The 18,875-nt window shown below is 35.5% G+C and overlaps 2 protein-coding genes across 2 annotated transcripts in view; one reads left to right on the top strand and one right to left on the bottom strand.

Moving 5' to 3' along the window:
- Positions 1-3,118: 3,118 nt before the first annotated feature.
- The window catches only part of LOC136024881 (nuclear pore complex protein Nup107-like), an 84,418-nt gene continuing 68,661 nt past the window's right edge, over positions 3,119-18,875 (top strand). The window contains exon 1 of the mRNA XM_065700412.1: positions 3,119-3,271. The gene's annotated coding sequence lies outside the window, so the exon portion shown is untranslated. The remainder of the gene's footprint in view (positions 3,272-18,875) is intronic.
- Positions 14,078-16,899, bottom strand: LOC136025456 (craniofacial development protein 2-like). The gene is made up of 2 exons (XM_065701488.1): positions 16,767-16,899; positions 14,078-14,415 (listed from the first exon to the last, which is right to left on the bottom strand). The coding sequence occupies exons 1-2, from the start codon at positions 16,897-16,899 to the stop codon at positions 14,078-14,080; spliced, it is 471 nt and encodes a 156-aa protein (XP_065557560.1).

Raw genomic sequence — 18,875 nt, 5'->3', positions numbered from 1 at the left:
GATTGCAATTCCCAATTCGATTAGCATTTGCAATCACCATCAACAAAGCTCAAGGGCAATCATTAGAAAAATGCGGTATAGGTCTTAATACAGATTGTTTTTCCCATGGACAATTGTATGTTGCATGTTCGAGGGTCGGTAAACCTGACAATCTATTTTTATACACAGACAATGAGACAGCGATGAATGTTGTATATTCGCAAGTTTTACGTAGTTAATTTATATTGTATATGTATATCTATCTATCTATCTATCTATCTGTATAAAAATAAGTTGTATGTATGCATGTTTGTTTGTTTGTAAAAAGAGCGTTTTTCATATGACGTCATTATAAGTATATAAGGCTTTGTATATGCACAGACAGTGGGACAGCGAAGAATGTTATACATTCGCAAGTTTTACGTAGTTAAAAACATATATATATATATCTATCTATATTCACAGGTGGAACACAGGGACAAAACTACAATGGCGCGTAACTAATACGGCACGTAACAACTTGCGTGCTTGGGGGGCTTGGGGTGTGGGGCGCAAAGGGCCATACCAACAGCTAGTATTTGTATATATTTTAATAAGGCATTTCAACAATTCAAAAATCTTAAGTAACAAAACCAAAAGTTTGAAGCTTAGTGGATATAGTTATTATAAACCAGACTTATTATAATAATCAAATATCTTTGAATAGATTTAGTACGAAAAGAAATCTAATTGCGTAAAGAGCAAAAAAACTTATAATTGCAAAAATATTTGTATATATTTTAACCAGGGATTACAATAATTCAAAAACCTTAAAAAAGAAAACCAAAAGTTTGAAGCTTAGTGGATATTGTTTTTGGAAGTCGGGCCTGCTTTAATGCTTAAATATTTTTGAAAAGATTCAGCATGAAAAAACAGCAAATCGTCTGCGGTTAAAAAAAGAGCTACAATGAGAACCCATATAAAGAAGCTTGCAGCGTGCCAAGTTAGGGAGCCCAGCGGCACGTAGTTGCAAAAATATTTGTATATACTTTAATAAAGAATTACAACAATTCAAAAACCTTTGAAAAAGACCAAAAGTTTGAAGCTTAGTAGATATCGTTTATAGAAACCGGACTTGCTTTTATAATCAAATATATTTGAAAATAATTAGTATCAAAAGACGACAATGAGAATCCACATATACAAACTTACAACGTGGTGAGTGCCGGGGACTGGTGGCCAAGCCGCCAAATTCCCTGTACTCCATATATTATGTATATGCCGGTAACGCCTTATTTTGGATTAAATAAAAAAAAACAAGTTTTTTCAACTGAAAGTAAGGAGCGACATTAAAACTTAAAACGAACATAAATTACTTCGTATATAAAAGGGGCTGCTTCCTCATCAACGCCCCGCTCTTTACGCTAAAGTTTGACTCTTTCTCTCACCTCTTCTTTTTAAAACAGTAAAAAACCTTAGCGCAAGGTTTAAGAGCGGGGCGTTGATGAGGAAGCAGCCCCTTTCACATACGAAGTAATTTCTGTTCGTTTTAAGTTTAAATGTCGCTCCTTACTTGCAGTTGAAAAGACTTGTTTTTTTCATTTAATTTCTGAACGTTTTTGAATCAATGCATGTTTTGATTTTGGCTCTCCGCAGAGGAATAATTAAAACGAAATTTGCATATTTTTTTTTTCGGCTAATTGGCTTTCTCATAATTTTGATCGAATGATTTTGAGAAAAAAAAGAGCGGGGGAGGAATCCTAGTTGCCCTCCGATTTTTTGGTTGCTTGAAAAAGCAACTAGAACTTTCAATTTTTTACGATTGTTTTTGTTAGTAAAAGATATACGTAACTTATTACATATATGTTTTATTACATATATTCTCATAATTTTGATAGAATGATTTTGAGAAAAAAAGAGCGGGGGAGGAAGCCTAGTTGCCCTCCGATTTTTTGTTTGCTTGAAAAAGCAACTAGAACTTTCAATTTTTTTACGTTTGTTTTTGTTAGTAAAAGATATACGTAACTTATAAATTAGCTTACGTAATGAGCTTTTGTATTCTCATGTTTTTATTACATATATGAGGGGTTTCACCCCCTCGTCAGTACCTCTTTCTTTACGCTAAAGCTTAAATTTTGTCCCAATTTATTAAGAATGACCCCTGAATCACAACAGCCATAGAATAAATAATTAAAATTACTAAAAATACTTTAGCGTAAAGAGCGAAGTATTAGGAGGAGGTGAGCCCCTAATATGCGTAAAAATTTCGGTTCGTTTTAAGTTTTAATGCTGTTCCCTACGTCCAGTTGAAAAAAACTTTTTCATATTTATTTTTTCATTGTTTTTTTTTAATAGTGCTAAAAAATCCTGTGCTCCCTTCATGGAAATTTTCTTCCCCCATGAAAAATTCCTCGATGGAAAGTTCTCCCAATATATCATCCTCTTCTCAGACCTTCCATCCAACCAAACAATCCCCCTGAAAACGTCTGTACACTTCCCAATAACCATTACTATATGTAAGCACTGGTCAAAGTTTGTAACTTGTAGCCCCTCCCACGGGGACTGTGGAAGAGTAATGCGTCTCCAAAGATACAGTTATATGGTTTTTCGACTATTTTGAATAAAATGGCTATCTCAGAATTTTGATCCGTTGACTTTGGGAAAATAATTAGCGTGGGAGGGGGTCTAGGTGCCCTCCAATATTTTTGGTCACTTAAAAAGGGCACTAGAACTTTTCATTTCCGTTAGAATGACCCTCTCGCAACATTCTAGGACAACTGGGTCGAAACGATCACCCCTGGGGAAAAAAAACAAAAACAAATAAACACGTGATCTGCCTTCTGGCAAAAAAATACAAAATTCCACATTCTTGTAGATAGGAGCTTGAAACTTGTACAGTCGGGTTTTCTGATACGCTGAATCTGATGGTGTAACTTTCGTTAAGATTCTATGACTTTTAGGGGGTGTTTCCCCCTGTTTTCTAAAATAACGCAAATGTTCTCAGGCTCGTAACTTTTGATGCATAACACTAAACTGGATGAAACTTATATATTTAAAATCAGCATTTAAATGCGATTCTTTTGATGTAGCTATTGGTATTAAAGTTCCATTTTTTAGAGTTTTGGTTTCTATTGAGCCGGGTCACTCCTTACTACAGTTCGTTACCACGAACTGTTTGATTTCAGTTATCTTTTAGAAAGTTAAAAGTTTAAAAACTTGACATGAGGTGTCGGCTGTAAACTGAAAACTCAAATATCAAAGGTTGAAGGGAGATATTTCATTTAGACACCACAAACAGAATAGCATATTTGAAGTAAGTAAATATACTTTAAAGCTACAGAACAGTAGATCTTGACCAGATATCAGGCTACAATAGCATCCTAGGCTGACCTAACCTAATTGATAGCATAAAGTAGGCTAGGCCTTTGTCACTTATGTTAAGGAAGACAATTGAAGGTTTTCCATCTTAGAAATATACCTGACAATTTTTTTTGTTTGTTCTGTTGTGGTCCTGTAGGTTTGCCTTTAGCTACATAATTACCTATGGGACCCAGAGAGGAAACCTTATTTTGGTGCCAATACAGGGACATTATTGGTCAATTAGTCATTGTGTACATGCCTAGGCTGATATTGAGGCAGATTAAAAGTATGCTCAGAATATGCTAGCCTCAATGTAAGAAGCCTATGTTTGAAATTCTTCAAAATTGATTTGGTGTAGGCCTATGCTAAGTTTGCCTATTAAGTAAATTTGGAGTTTGCAACATAATTTAGTAAAGCTTTACTTTCATCACTAGATTTTTAAAATGTGTTTTACTACATATGGCAAGATTCTCATGATTGCACATTGTTTCTGTGTAATTATTACTGAAGTGTGTTCATTTTTTAGCTTTTAAAATCTCCCTTCAACAAAACTAAAAATGTGTAAAGTGGGTATGGTTTTGAAGCCAAGGAAAATGTTAGGGTTGGGCAATATGAATAAACAATGACATAAAGATAATATGTAATAATCATAATATAGTTTGGCTATATGCAGTAGGGCTAATTCAAAAAAAAAAAAAAAAAACTCACAAAAAGCTAAAATATCCTACCTTTGAACTTTTAAAATCACAGAAGCTTGCCCTTGACTAACTGCAATTTCTGGCAAAAATAGGGCTGCAATGATAGAATATCATTACCATAACAAACAAGACTTAATCAACCAGCAAAAGTATATCATAAACATCAACTAACAATTCAACCAATCAGAATACAGACCTTGCCCTGCTGCCTGCAGGGCTCATGGAATAATACACTTTGCTGTGTAGGTAATGTTACCTGTAAGCAAAATCAGACATTTGTTTTGTTCAGAAACAACTGGCTAGTTTTAACTCAAAAGTGAAAGTGACCCATCTTGAATATTAACAACAATGGATGTGTGAGTTTTTTTTTTAATTATTGTTAGACTTTCTACTATACAGAAATTAACAGTGATTACTGAAATTAGTATTTAAAATATAATTTCATTCATATTGGTACAATCCCAACTTTTCCCTCTGTTTCAAAACCCTGCCCACTTTATATATTTTTAGTTTGCCCCTTGAAGGAGGAGGGTCAACCAGAAATGCTTCTGCTTCTACAATTAGCATGTCTAAATGTTAGAGTATAGAAACTATGCAGCTTTGCAACATAGTTTCCAGTGTAGACAGCTTGTGATGAAACTAAAAATTACCCATAATTTAGCTAGGATAAAAGTTAATATGTCACTTAATGCATTTGTTGTGCTCTTTCATACCTAATTCAATAATCCTTTCTGAGATAAATTACATTGTGAGTCCTCAAAGGATTCAACAGCACATTATAACCCCAATTTTCAAAAAAAATTTCTAAAAACCAAATACTGTCTAATGAAAAATTCCTATTTGCAGCTGATTCAGGAATGACAATTATTATTTCCATTAGTCTTAAAAGTGAATGTTTGGTTACACTAGGTTATTTAGAGACCAAATTTAAAGCAATTTTCAAAAAGTGCCTGAAACCTCTTTAAAATGATATCAGTGTTGCTGTGAAATCATTTTCAAGAGGTTTCAGGCTCTTTTTAAAAATTCCTACAGGTTTGTTTTCAAAATAACATTTTACTATTAAGACCCAGGAAAACAATTATTACAATCTCTTAACTAGCTACAAATGTCCATATTTTTTCTTATTAAGAAGGTTTTGCTAAACTTATTTTTAGAATTTTGTTTAGGATAGTGTCTTACTTTTTGGGTCCCCATTAGGGCTTGTAGTGGAATTTCCTCCAGAAAGAAATATTGAGTATTTAAAGAGCATAAGAAAAGGCATCAACTTCACTTTCAATATGGCCAAATTACATTTAAAGCTGCAAATTTACCAGCTTCCCCCTCCCTCCCAATTGTTAGCTAAAAGGTGAGCAGAAACAAAACTGGGTAAAATTAAAAAAAAAGAAAAGATAGCTAAAAGAGCTTTCATCTATCTTGGAAAGTGGTTAAGTTAGATCAAGAAATTTTCAGGAATAAATTAAGCACCTCAATGATCCCTGAGCTGGTATTTTGAAACAGATGCATCCACCCTTTCCCCTCCTAAAGGGTATTGACATTTGCCAATCTTTTGTTAGAAAATTCAGACCCTAAGAAATAAATCTACTACCCAAATAAGGTATGTCTACACTTTAGACCTTAGTTCCTTCAGTGCCTCCAGAGGCACACAGGTCATTGGTGAGTAGCCTTCAATCTTCCCTCTTATGAGCTTCTGCATATATGTTTTCCCATTCCAGAATGAGACTTGTCTGGAGAGCTCTTCTGTCATGTTCATATGTCCTATGGACCATGTTCTTTGGTCTTCAAGGTATGCCTACAAGCAAAGGGTTTCCAGCCTCCTGACTTACAAATTGTTACATAATTATAAATCTTTTTTTTTATTTTGGGGAAAAAATGTCTTGATATGGCTTAAAGTTTGCTTCAATAGGAATTTCATTCTCAAAAACTACAGCTTTTGAAAACAAAATTGGAAACCTAAAGTGAAGGTAAAAGTTTGTTTTTGCCTTTTTTTTGAAGTTTAGCTGTGTATTAACTTCCCATGAATCATCTTGGGGTATATTTTAGGCTCCAGGTTTATTCTTGAAAGTTTCATTCTCATAATTCAGTTGCTTTCCATGATATTAAGAAGTCCTTCCAATAGGAACTTTACCCAGAATTGGTTGTTAACAAAAACTGTTTGTTGAAAATTCCAAGAATTAGTGTAATAATTGTCCATGAAATAAGAAAAAGGCTTGACAAAATTGGCCAAGACTCAGTGTGTTTGACCTTAGCTAGGTAATACAGGACCCAGAAATCAAACTTTGTAGTAGTAACACTCTGCAGGGCCAACCCAAGGACCTTATTAGTCAATAAAGTCAATTTCGGTGAGATAATTCCACAAACTCACTATTCTGTAAGTGAAGAATTTATTGCATAGTCTAGTGGCAGCTCTCTTCTGATACAATTTCTGACTATGCCCCCTAGTTCTGGCAGACTGGTCAAGTTGAAATGGCTTATTTAATGGAGAGTTATAATTCAGGAGCTTATATGTCATGATAATATCACCCCTTTTATGTCTGTAGACAAGAGTGGGGAGTTTCAGCCTCTTCAGATGGGATATGTGGTTTAGACAGGATGAATAAGCATCATTAATTCAATTACTCACTTACATTAGGACATATAAATCTATTTCTGGAAAGCACTAGAAAACTATTGATCTTCTGAAGAAAACATAATAGCCTAATGACAAAAACACAGCACTATTTGATTCCTTTCCAAATATAATAAATGCTGCTATGAGAAAAATATTGCTTCCTTCATTAATTAAAAAAATAATTTTCTTTTAACTGAAAATAAGAAGCAATATTAAAACGTCAAAATGAACATCTTGTTTTAATTCATTAAGAATAACCTCTGAATTGCAAAGACCATTTAATTAGAATAAATAGCTCTTTTGAAGCTACTATAAATACTTTAGCGTAAAAAGCATGGTATTGACAAGGGGACAAACCCCCTCATATACATAATAATTTCTGTTTGTTTTAAGTTTTGATGTTACTCCTTACCTCCAGTTGAAAAAACTCATTTTTAATTTATTTTCTGATTGTTTTTTTAAACAATCCAGTGATATCCTGCACCCGCTTCATAGAAATTATATTCCCCAAGAAAAATTCCTCCATGGAAAGATCCTCCTATGTAGCCCGATTCCCCCCCCCCCACCAGAAAAAATCATCCCCCTAAAAACGTCTGTATACTTACCAATAACAAATACTATATGTAAACAATGGGCAAAGTTTGTAGCTTGCAGCCCCTTCCCAGGGGATTGTGGGGGATTAAGTTGGCCTCAAAGACATAATTACTAGATTTTTTGACTATGCTGAACAAAATGGCTTCTCAAAATTTTGATCTGGTGACTTTGGGAAAAATGAGCATGGGAGGAGACCTAGTTGCCTTCCATTTTTTGCTCACTTAAAAAATGCACTACAAACTTTTAATTTCCATTCAAATAAGCCCTTATGCAAAAATCTAGGACCACTGGGTTGATACAATCACCCCAAGGAAAAAACTACAAATAAACAAAAATAAAAAATTCCACATTTGTACTATGGGAGCTTGAAACCTCTACAGGCAGGTTTTCTGAAATGCTGGATCTGATGGTGTGATTTTTATTAAGATTCTATGACTTTCAGGGGGTGTTTCCCCCATTTTTTCAAAATAAGCCTAACTTTTTCAGGCTTGTAACTTTTGATGGTTAAGACTAAACTTGATGAAACTTGTATATTTAAAATCAGCATTAAAATCCAATTCTTTTGGTGTATCTATTGACATAAAAATTTGTCTCTCCTTACTAAAGTTTTTTACCATGAACTGTTTGACGATTCAAGGTACAACCTTATGTTATATACTGAACTACTATACAAGAAAAAACTATCTATCTTAAATTGCACTTGTTAGTGATTGGACAAGGATGAATGTATTCAGATGATCTCAGGCTATGAATATAAAATCTATTAACGTTTTCCAACATTAATGCTTAGCTTATTTAGATATAGTTTTTCTTATTTACAACATTTATCTTAAAATAAATCCATGAATGATAGAATCTCTCTGTAGCTTATATGCTTTTGTATAATTTGAAGATCTTGTGTTCAAGATTGGACAGTATTTTCCATGATGTCTTCTAGATGAATTCATTGTCCAAAAGATATGAATTGTCTTTTGGATTGAATGTTGGATTTTAGTTAACAAGGTTTCAATTCATTTTCTCACAGTAGAATTTGCAAAAGTAGTAACTAATAAATTTGGAAGCAGCATTAAGGGACATACCTGGTTATACCATGGAGATGGTCTCATGGCATGGTAGCAACCATTATTTTTAAAAAGAATATTAATTGGGGAATTGAATGGTATCCTACTGATGTTTTGTTCTTATTGTGCATCCTTGTTAAGAGCTTAATTCTCCAGTGGTTCTTGTTTATGGTAAATCCTAAATAAAAACTACTTATGGAATGGAAAAAAGTAAAATAACAAGAGAGTAGGACTATTAGGTTCCCAGTTCAACATGCCTTTCACATATAATAGGGTAAGACCCTTGATACTTGTACAGCAATTGATCCTGAAAAAATATTTTGACTGCAATATATTACAATCAAAATATTTTTGACTAATAACCATGTACATTCTTAATCTTGGAGATTGTATGAGTAGGTGGATTGGCTGACTACAGTCTTATAAAGTTTTTTTTTTAATATTAAAGCCTAGCTTATTTAAATACAATTATTCTACTCACAAAATTTATCTTTGATTAAATCTATCCATGATTGTTTTTGGCTTTTTTATATACTTTTCTTTTAACTTTAAGATCTTGTGTTTGAGATTAGAGTTTTGGGCAGCCTTTTTTTTTTATTTATTTATTTTTTTTTATTTAATCATGATTAGGATCGAGCTGGAAATATTACTCTGTGATTAGGTTAACCATTGAGTTTTGGTTCATGTAAAATTGTTAATGTTTTATATAGATAAAATTTTCAAGCTAATCTCATACTTCTTAAGAAAATTTAAGTAAATACATTTTTATAGGTAATATAATGAAGATTTAGAAATAATTGAAATTATAAACTAGAGATTAGCCATGCAGCTACTGGCTATCTTACCCTGGTTGCCCCCATGAAAACCAATTATAGGGTAAAGGTACTGATGATTCAACAGTCTCCATAAAAAAACACTTTTCTACTCCAGTGGGCATAATTTAAAGAATTTTGGTTTGAAAAGAGTTTAACTATTTAGGAAAAATATCTACAGATCTAACTTTTTGATTAGAAGTTTGAAAATTTATCGAAAAGGGTACAAAATTGTGATTTTCTTAAATTGGAGTCAACCCTATATATTAAGACAATACTAACTCATAATCCCATGATGATTTTTATTATTTCTTCAATAACTAAATTTTAAATTTTTTCATTTTTTTTTATTTTAGTGTTTTTCAGCCAGTTTTGGCTCTTGAAAGCATCTTGTAGTTTGACTAATTTTTTGTCAGTGTTGTGAAACTAAAGGAATTGCTAATTTGTCTTGTTTGTAGGGAAATCCCCCCCCCCCCCCTCGAATAAGAACTGTCCAAGGGGTAGGGGCAACCAGGGTAAGTTACCCCTAGGTGCCTTGGCTGGGGGCTGCTCACTTTGTTGAAAATTTTCAGTTTAATTTGAGTATTTTTGGCTTATATTTGAGTTGGGAGGGAGCTGTTATAATTAAATTTTCAGCTCTGGTTGATAGCATTGAAAAATATTAATAAATTGTTAATCTCATTGGATTTCAAATCAAAGCATACGGAATAGATGAGTGTGGAAAATGAAGATAATATTTTTCTTTTGAATTTGATGTAGGATTTTAGTTAACAAGATCCCACTTTTTTTCTTATAATAGAGTTCCCAAAGGTAATGACTAATAAATTTGGAAACAGCATTAAAAGGTATACAAAGTGGCGGATGCGTTATTTAGCTAGCAAATTAGTTGAGATACCCAAAAATCACCAGTAACTGTATTCCTCTTCTACCATTGTTGTATTTCCTTCTCATAACAAGTCTTCATGCAGGACAACTATATTTACCACCTCCGCCCTTTCCCGGTTCTGATGCTATAGATATTAAGGACAGGCGGGCCCATAACTGAGGCAATAAAATTTTTTTCAGGTTAACACTAAAATAAAATAAAAAATGTTTCATTTGACCTTTGTGGTAATATGTTCTAGGACTTTATACCTAAATTCATCCTTGGTTATGTGCAATAACGTGTTGATTTTTTTAAAGTTGGTATTAAAACTATTGACAACAAATAATAACCAAAAATAACAAAACCAGCAAAAGAATATTGATCTTTTCTGTATCAATCAAACTATTGCAACAAAGTTAGACATTAAAATTGTTTTTTTTTTACAGAATAGTGGATTAAGATGTATGTATACTCAAGGGTAAATAAGGGATGAGGTTAAAATTGCTTCTGCCCTATAGATAGTGTTGTCAAATCAGCGTCAAATAAAAACTCAGTAAGGAAAATTCGTAGAATAAGGTAAAATAGGTAAAGCAGGGTAAAAAATGGTTCTCCCTAAGAAATATAAGAAAATTGGTGTTTTGGAGATGTCCTGTAGCTATAAGACAAGTTGAGAATTTCTTTTTAAGCAACACTTCTAGCTTTTAATGAAATATTTTGGTGATTTTGATTTTCTTGGGCTTCAAAAAGGCAATGCCCCCTCATCTAGAGCTTCATCAGTTTAATTAAATGTCTGATTTTTTTACATCTATTAAAAAAATATACCATTATTTGGGAGTAAAAACAAACTGGCAATTTTATTTGTATATTTTAACCTAAGAAATGCTACCCTTACAGCCTTTCATATTAAATAGTCACATTTCTCGTGTCACATACTTGTTATTTTTCATTTATTTTTAAAGGCATCAAAAACAAGCAAAAAAGTGGTTTGTAACACTTTGCTGACTTTGATTAACTAACCACATGATCATAATAGCAGAGTATTCAGCCAATAAAATCGTTTTCGACAGGATATACTGGTAAATCTAGCTACTTTTCTTCAGACTCAGATTCTGATCGCCATGCCTGTTCCAAAGCCCACTGCCGCCAAAAAACCTCCCTCCCCCCCCCCCCCCGAAAAAATCCTGGATACGACCCTGAGAATTATATATCAATTTCTACATTCAATATCCCCATGTCTCTCCCTTATAACTAACTTTGTATTTATCTGAAGATTCTTTCAAAACAACCGCTGAAGCACAAGGGCCATTTAAGTAGAATAAGAATTTCTTTAAAGTCACTGTAGTTAGTAACAACACATTCGGTAGCAATTGGTTGAAAAGCAGGCTAAATTATAGTAGAATTTTAGTAGATGTCGTTGGAACTTCCGATTACCAATTGACTGAGCCTCTCCATAATTTATTTGATCACCCCATCCTCATCAAGTTCTTCTGGAAAAAAAATAAATGAACAAATATCTGGGATGTGAAACTTAAAATAAAAATGAGGATATTAGTTCTGCTTTTGCCCTCAGCAGTGATGAAAATCCAGATCATTTAGATCTTGTTGATGAGGTAAATTTCATATCTGAATCAAATGGCTTCCCATATTCTTTTAGAAAGGCAGTTGAAATAAAAAAAAATCCATAAATAGAGACTTGCTTTAAATAGATACTTGAGATATTTCTATTAGCCCAATTTATAATAACGTAAAATTAAAGGATTCACATAATTTTTTTTTCTTCAGTCTGAATTAAGATCATCTGACCACACTTTTAATGAAAATTTATTCAGTAGACAAGCTAAGTAAATCACTAAGCAGAGAATTTTTGCTGAATCTAATTGTTGAATAGTCTTTCTTTATTCTGACTTGATTTGTTTGACCCAGTCTTTGTTCGGCTCTGTTAAGAGTTACTTCGAAAGGTTAGTTTTCCTTCTCTTTTTTTGAGCACTGAAAATTGCTGGACAGAAATCCCTGACAAAATATCTGCGTCTGTCATTTCTGCTTTCTTTTCTATCCACTGCTTGACATCACCCTCATTTTTCTTGGCTATTCGATACATTTTTTTTTCAGTACCTGTATGATATACCCCTACCGCTCAAGTAGTGAAGATAATCTAATCCTAATGAAATATTACTTACTTGTACTTGGGGCAGGAGTCAGGTGTTTCTGCCTCGCCTAGCGTCCAGGATCCTTGTGACCTCTTTGGACCGCGTTTCGCAATCTGCTGCCAATTGCTTTGCAAATAGGAGTCACTGGGCCGACCATCTATGTCCAAACTTGATGCCTCTTCCAAGTGACTCAGGGCTCAACTAGAAGGATTCGACGGGGCAGGTATTCCGGTAGTCTCAGCAGGACCTGACCCAGTCACTGTAAACGGCGCTTTTTAATGATGGTAGCGACATCTCTTCCAATCTTGCAGAGTTGGCGAATATCGAAGTTAGATATACCGTCTTGCCGGCAAGTTCCAAGTATTTGGCGTAAGCATTCATGTTTGAAGGCAGCTTGTGCTCTCTCGTGTTGAAGCTTCAAGGACCAATTTCTGTATCCGTATAGTAGGATGGTTCGGACCAGGGCCGTAAAGATTCCACTTTTAGTTGGAATAGACATTTCTCGGTGGTTCAAAAGGGATTTTCTAAGGGATGCGAAGCAAATTGCGCCTTATGTATTCTTTGCTGGATTTCTTCAGTCTGAAGAGCCATCATTGCGAAGTATAGAGCCTAGTTAGGTAAAGAACTCAACCCTTACTAGCTGAGTTTTGTTTACGCTCAAAGATATTTGGGTTGGATGATTCATGGTCATGAATTTAGTTTTCTCTCTGCTTACTTTAAGTCGAATCAGATTTGACCATTCAACAATATCATCTAGCATCTTTTGATCATGCTCAGGGTCAGAGAGGATTTCAACATCATCAGCGTAATCGATGTCGATCAACGACTGATTTTTTCAAAGTTGGACAGCATTTCGTTGCATTAGGGTATTTTCTAGCACCCAGCCTATACAGTAGTTACACAGCATTGGAGAGAGAACACAGCCTTTCTTTACTGTACTTTCGACTAGGAATTCTTCAGGTTCCTTGCCATAGATTCTTATCCGGCTTGTTGACTCTGAGTAATAGGCCTGAATAAGTTCAATAAACTTTACAGGCGTTTCGTTGATCTCTAGGGTTTTCCAGAGCTTGTGATGGGTAACGGAGTCCAAGGCCGCGGTGTCTTCGAGGAATATTAAAGCTAGAGGTAAATTATACCTTTGGAAGTGTTGGATAATAAGTCGGGCGCCGAAAATATTATCAATGCAGCCTCTACCTAGTCTGAAGCCAGCTTGATTTTTGCGGGTATTTTTCTCCTGGGCACTTGTGAAACGATTCAAGAGAATTATCCTAAAAATTTTTACCGCGATATGTATAAGACTTATTCCCCAGCAATTTCTACATTCAGTCTTGTCACCTTTCTTATAAAAGGTCAGTATAATTGAAGTTCTCCAGCCCTTTGGGAAGGAATTAGTTTTCCATGCGTCTTGGCTTGGATGGGGTCCTTTTTTCAGTGAGGTGGCGGCTTCCTCAGACATCTTTGGCGATCAATTCGTGACGCACGTTTTATTCGCTTATGAAGGTCTTTGATTGCTTTTACGGGCCGGTCACATTATTCCTTTGCTCAACTAAGGAAAGAATATTGACAGGGATCCAATGTTGTCGCTTTACTTTTGTGTTTCCTAGAAACTTCCCAGCTGTCGCCGAAGTAATTGTCTTGAATTGTCCCCATTTATCCTCAACACTTAAAGAATCACAATCTAGTGCATTAAAGCGGTTAGTCAGTCCTAAGCTGAGGGCATGTTTGACAGTTTCATCCTTGAGTTTACTGCTATCAATGCGAGGTTTTTTTTTATTCTTTCTACATGCTGCTAGACAAAGGAGAATTTTTGTGATGATCAGTTTATGATCTGATCCAGATTTCAATCCAGTATCCGCTCCCTTATAAGAAAGTGAATCTTGAAATGAGCTTCTCCACCGCTGTCAGATGAGTACTTAGTCAATTTCGGCTTTGGTAACGCCATCGCTGGAATATCAAGTTAATAGGTGGCTTGGCTTATGCTGGAAAAGAGTATTGGAAACAGTCAGCTGATTCATTAGGGCATAATTGACTAGCCTTTTCACCATTTTCGCAATGTTGACCTAATCCAAAGTTACCAATCACTTTGCTAGTGATTTGGTCCTTAGGTCTCATTCTTGCATTGAAGTCTCCAGCTACAATTAGGAAGTCTCGCGTGGCTATAGCTGAAGTCACGGTCTGTAGTTCCGTATAAAAATCGTTTTTCGTTTCGTCTAGTGCATCACGTGTAGGAGCATAGGCTGACAGTAAAGATATGCTAGCTGGGCTGCCCTTGAATCTAATCTTGGCTAGACGAGGGGAAATTTGTTCCCATTCTAGAAGAGCATTTCTGGCTCTTTAGCTTAGTAGAAATCTTACACCGTGGAGTACGGAGTTGCTCTCTACTCCTGAATAGAAGAGATAGAATTGTTGGAATGAATCAGCGGCAGTAATGACTTTTGTGCTAGAGCCACACATTCTTGTTTCGGATAGGCAGAGTGTATCGATTTTGTATCTTTCCATTTCGTGTGCGAGAAAGACTTGTGTAGTTTCATCTTTGCCAGATCGCACATTCCAGCAGCTGATGTTCAGTTCTAATTTAGTTCGCCTAATAGTGGTACGCGAAATTTGTTCCCATTCTAGAAGAGCATTTCTGGCTCTTTAGCTTAGTAGAAATCTTACACCGTGGAGTACGGAGTTGCTCTCTACTCCTGAATAGAAGAGATAGAATTGTTGGAATGAATCAGCGGCAGTAATGACTTTTGTGCTAGAGCCACACATTCTTGTTTCGGATAGGCAGAGTGTATCGATTTTGTATCTTTCCATTTCGTGTGCGAGAAAGACTTGTGTAGTTTCATCTTTGCCAGATCGCACATTCCAGCAGCTGATGTTCAGTTCTAATTTAGTTCGCCTAATAGTGGTACAGGATTTATCTATAGTTATTGCTATCATATTTTTCAACTTCAACACCAAACTCGAAGTCGTGTCGCCTCCTGGGAACACCGTAGCATGATTGGCTAGCTTACTTTACGACGCCCGTGCCAATACGGGGGCTGTGTCGCATACCGGGGACGCCGTAGCCATTTTTAAATTTTACGAGGTCTGAGATCCAAAGACGATTTATGGAGACCTATTTTACCGCAAGGAGCCCAATCTTTCAGGTCACCCGGAGCGCAGTTGCCACCATTTCGCTCGGTGTGGAGCTAAATGGTGTTTGCACCCCTTCGCCACTAAGAGGTGCGCTGACGGGTTTTCACTGCTGTCTAGGGACGGAGGGTCGAACCTCATTAGCTACAATTCCACCACAGCCGTGAGAAATGTAGCATTAGCTATGAACTTTTAATCTCAACCTAGAAACAGTAGAGACTTCAGGAAGGGAAACAGAAGAGGCTTCTAATAAAATTTGCCTAAGTATGATAAAATGTAATACTTTAGAAACATCTTTGGGCTATGTATTTGCACATTCGGAGGCCGGGGTAAAGTATGGAGGGTCTGCCAGCAAAATGTAATAGCTACAATTTTTCTGATGTTATGAAGCAAGAATTGTTTTCCGACTTCTTGCCCCCACTCCCCCTAATATCCAAAATTATAGCCCAAATTACATGTTTCCCATCTATTTTGCCACCTGTCTTTGTCTTTTCTCATGCTAAATTGAAAGAGACCAGCGAAGGAAACCGGTTTATAGTACGTCAATGCATGAACAACGTGAGTGGTCTAGGGGATATATCATGCAGCTACCATTTTTCTTGTTTGTCATATATCAATCCTGCTTGTAACTCTTTCTGTCTTTAACAGCTCACAGAACTAACAACATTTTATTTTAGCTAATTTCACTATTTTCAATCAATCAATCAATCAATCAATTTATTAATACTAAAGAAAACTATTACAAAAGTAAATCGATTAATAGGCCCAAGAAGCTATGCTTGTAATGGGCCACAGAGAACAAAAAAAAAAAAAAAAAAAAAAAAAAAAAACACTTATAAAATATATACAAAAAAAAAAAAAAACAAAAAAAAAAAAAACACTGGAACAAGACAAGATTTTAAAAGAAGAGAAGTGACATACAAATTGGGATAGAATTAAAAGAGGGACAAAAATTATTTAACTGGAAAGACCCGACGAAACAATGCATTTGCAGAAAGAAAAAGAGGGACATCCAAAGGGATGGAGTTCCATAATAGAATTGACTGATATACAGGAGACCTCTGAGCTGCTGTAGAGGATCGTTCTGGTAAAATAAATCGTCGAGAAGAATTACGCAAAGAAGAAAAGTACCTACCTGAGCCTGTCCTTGAGAAAAACTGCTGCAGGGTCGGTGGAAGAGTACCTAGAAAAGCAGAATGCGCTAAATAAAGAATATTTTTACCTATAATATGATCCAGCGGAGCTATTCCAGTATCATTATAAAGATCAGAGGAAGGGTAAAGCCGAGGGAGAAGAAAAGTAGCCTTCACTGCCCTATTTTGGGCTCTTTGAAGTGAGCAGAGAAGAGATTTATTAGTATTGCCCCAGACAGAGCAGCAATAAGAAAGGTAAGGATGAATAAAAGCATGATAAAGAGAAACCATAATATCAGGAGGAAGAAATGAATTAATCCGGTGCAACAATGAAGACTGGCGGAGTATTAAGGAACGGGTGTGAGTTATATGCGGTTTAAAAGAAAGAAAACAGTCAAGATACACACCAAGAAGTTTCACCATAGTAGCTTGTGGTATAATATCATTCCCAAAAGTCAGGGTGATTGGCTCCCGTACGTCTCTCATGCGGTAAGGGGTCCTAAAGTTGACAATGGCACTCTTTCGGCTGTTAAGAGCCATACCATTTGACCAGCACCAATCCTTTACTTTATCAAGAAGACCTTGAGCTATAGAAGTGGCAGATGGCAGGTCCACCGCAGCAATGAAAAAATTACTGTCATCAGCAAAAAGAACAGGGTGAATAAGGGGATGAATACCATCAACAAGATCATTAATGTAGATTAGAAACAAAAGTGGTCCAAGCACAGAGCCTTGTGGGACACCTTTCAATACAGGCAAAGTAGTGGAAGAAGTACGGTTAACCAAAACATACTGAGATCTATCTGAGAGGTAGGACCTAAACCAATCTAGTGGGACTCCATGCACACCAAATAAGGATAGCTTAGACAGAAGAACATTGTGGTCAACCATATCAAAGGCCTTTGAAAAGTCAAGAAATAGACCCAAAACACTCAAGCCCTTGTCCAGTTTAACACGCACAAACTCTGTAGCATCAGTAAGTGCATGTAAGGTAGAGAATGAGGGACGAAAACCATACTGATGGTTAGTGATGAGAGAATTTCCATCAGTCGAATTAGTACTAAATACAAATGAAGAGAGTCGACGATACACTACTTTTTCAACAACCTTTGAGATGACGGGAAGAAGAGAAATAGGTCTGTAGTTTGAAATTAGAGACGAATCACCTTTTTTATGCAAAGGTAGAACAGTAGCAACTTTAAATGAAAGAGGGAAAATACCAGAAGAAAGAGAGAGGTTAGTTATGTGTGAAATCGGATGAGAAACAAACTGACTAATTTTTTTAAGGACCTTATTAATCAAACCAAAACTGTCAACTGAACGACTGCTAGGAAGCTGGAAAATAATACTAGAAATCTCAGTAGTACTACATGGGGAAAGGAAAAAAGACTTCTTTGCCAAGGGAAAACAACTTACTCTACTTGGGGGTGGAATTAGAACTGAAGGAAGTGTGGTGAAATACGAATTGAAGGCACTCGCTGAGGATTTTTTGTCTACAACAGAACCATCAGCATTTCTATAAAAACATGGAGAGGAATGTTTGTGTTTCTTGCGAGAAAGAGCTTCATTAATTACAGTCCAAACCTTGCGCAAATTCCCCTTGCATTCATTAATTCGACGCGAAAAATACAGCTTTTTTGCTACACGAACTGAAGAAGTGAGCACATTTTTGTAATGTTTATACTTCAAAAGATCATCCTGTGTCTTACTTTTACATGCAGCCTTGAACAAAGACGCTTTCATATGGGTTGCATTGATCAGACCTCTAGACATCCATGGGCATTTGGGTGTAAAATTCCTTGGCTTATTTCTAAGAGGAAAATGCTTATCCAACAGAGTCCCCATACGACACAAAAATAATCTAGTTGCACAATCAGCATCATTAGCTTCAAGAACACTAGACCAATCATTACTCTGAAGACCATATATTAAATTAGAAATTTCCTTATCTGTAAAAGTTCTGAAAGAAGATTTACCTTTCTCATCCACAGTAATCTCAGTTTTAGGCACAGATAGTGATAGATAAATAGGAAAGTGATCAGAAAGATCAGTGAAAACAAGACCAGAAGAGAACTTCAAATTAGGAGAATGAGAAGTGAAAATATTATCTATTAAAGTGGCAGAATTTCTTGAAGGGTCAACACGAGAAGGAAAAAAAATTGAAGGAAGTAGCCCTGAAGAAGAAAATACATCAAAAAGATGGTCACATTCATCATTTGATCCAACATTTAACATATTGCAATTAAAGTCTCCCAAAACACAAATTCGTTTTTTAGAGAAAGTCCCCACACCAGAAAGCTGATCAAGCGAATCACAGAACAGATGGGTTGGAAAAGGAGGGGGCTTATAAAACAAACAAACAGTATCACATGCGAACTGGCTTTTCAGGTCAATGACAAGAGAATAAACTGTCCTATTATTAGACACAACTGATGTAAACAAGAATTCAAGGTCAAATCTTCTACAAAATTCAATATTAGATTTTATAAACAAAGAAATTCCCCAAGAACACTTTG

This window comes from Artemia franciscana, chromosome 3 (assembly GCF_032884065.1).
Source record: "Artemia franciscana chromosome 3, ASM3288406v1, whole genome shotgun sequence".
Lineage (NCBI taxonomy): Eukaryota > Metazoa > Arthropoda > Branchiopoda > Anostraca > Artemiidae > Artemia > Artemia franciscana.
The sequence above is the reverse complement of the archived record's forward strand: the minus strand, read 5'-3'. Positions and strand labels throughout refer to the sequence as shown.

Bases quoted from the DNA above. Each gene is read 5' to 3' on its own strand.
- LOC136025456 (XM_065701488.1), bottom strand. From the start codon at position 16,899: ATGGCTCTTAACAGCCGAAAGAGTGCCATTGTCAACTTTAGGACCCCT. The intron at 14,416-16,766 runs GTGTGTATCTTG...ATGCTCTTCTAG, and splicing joins TACTATGGTGAAACTTCTTG to AATGGGAACAAATTTCCCCT.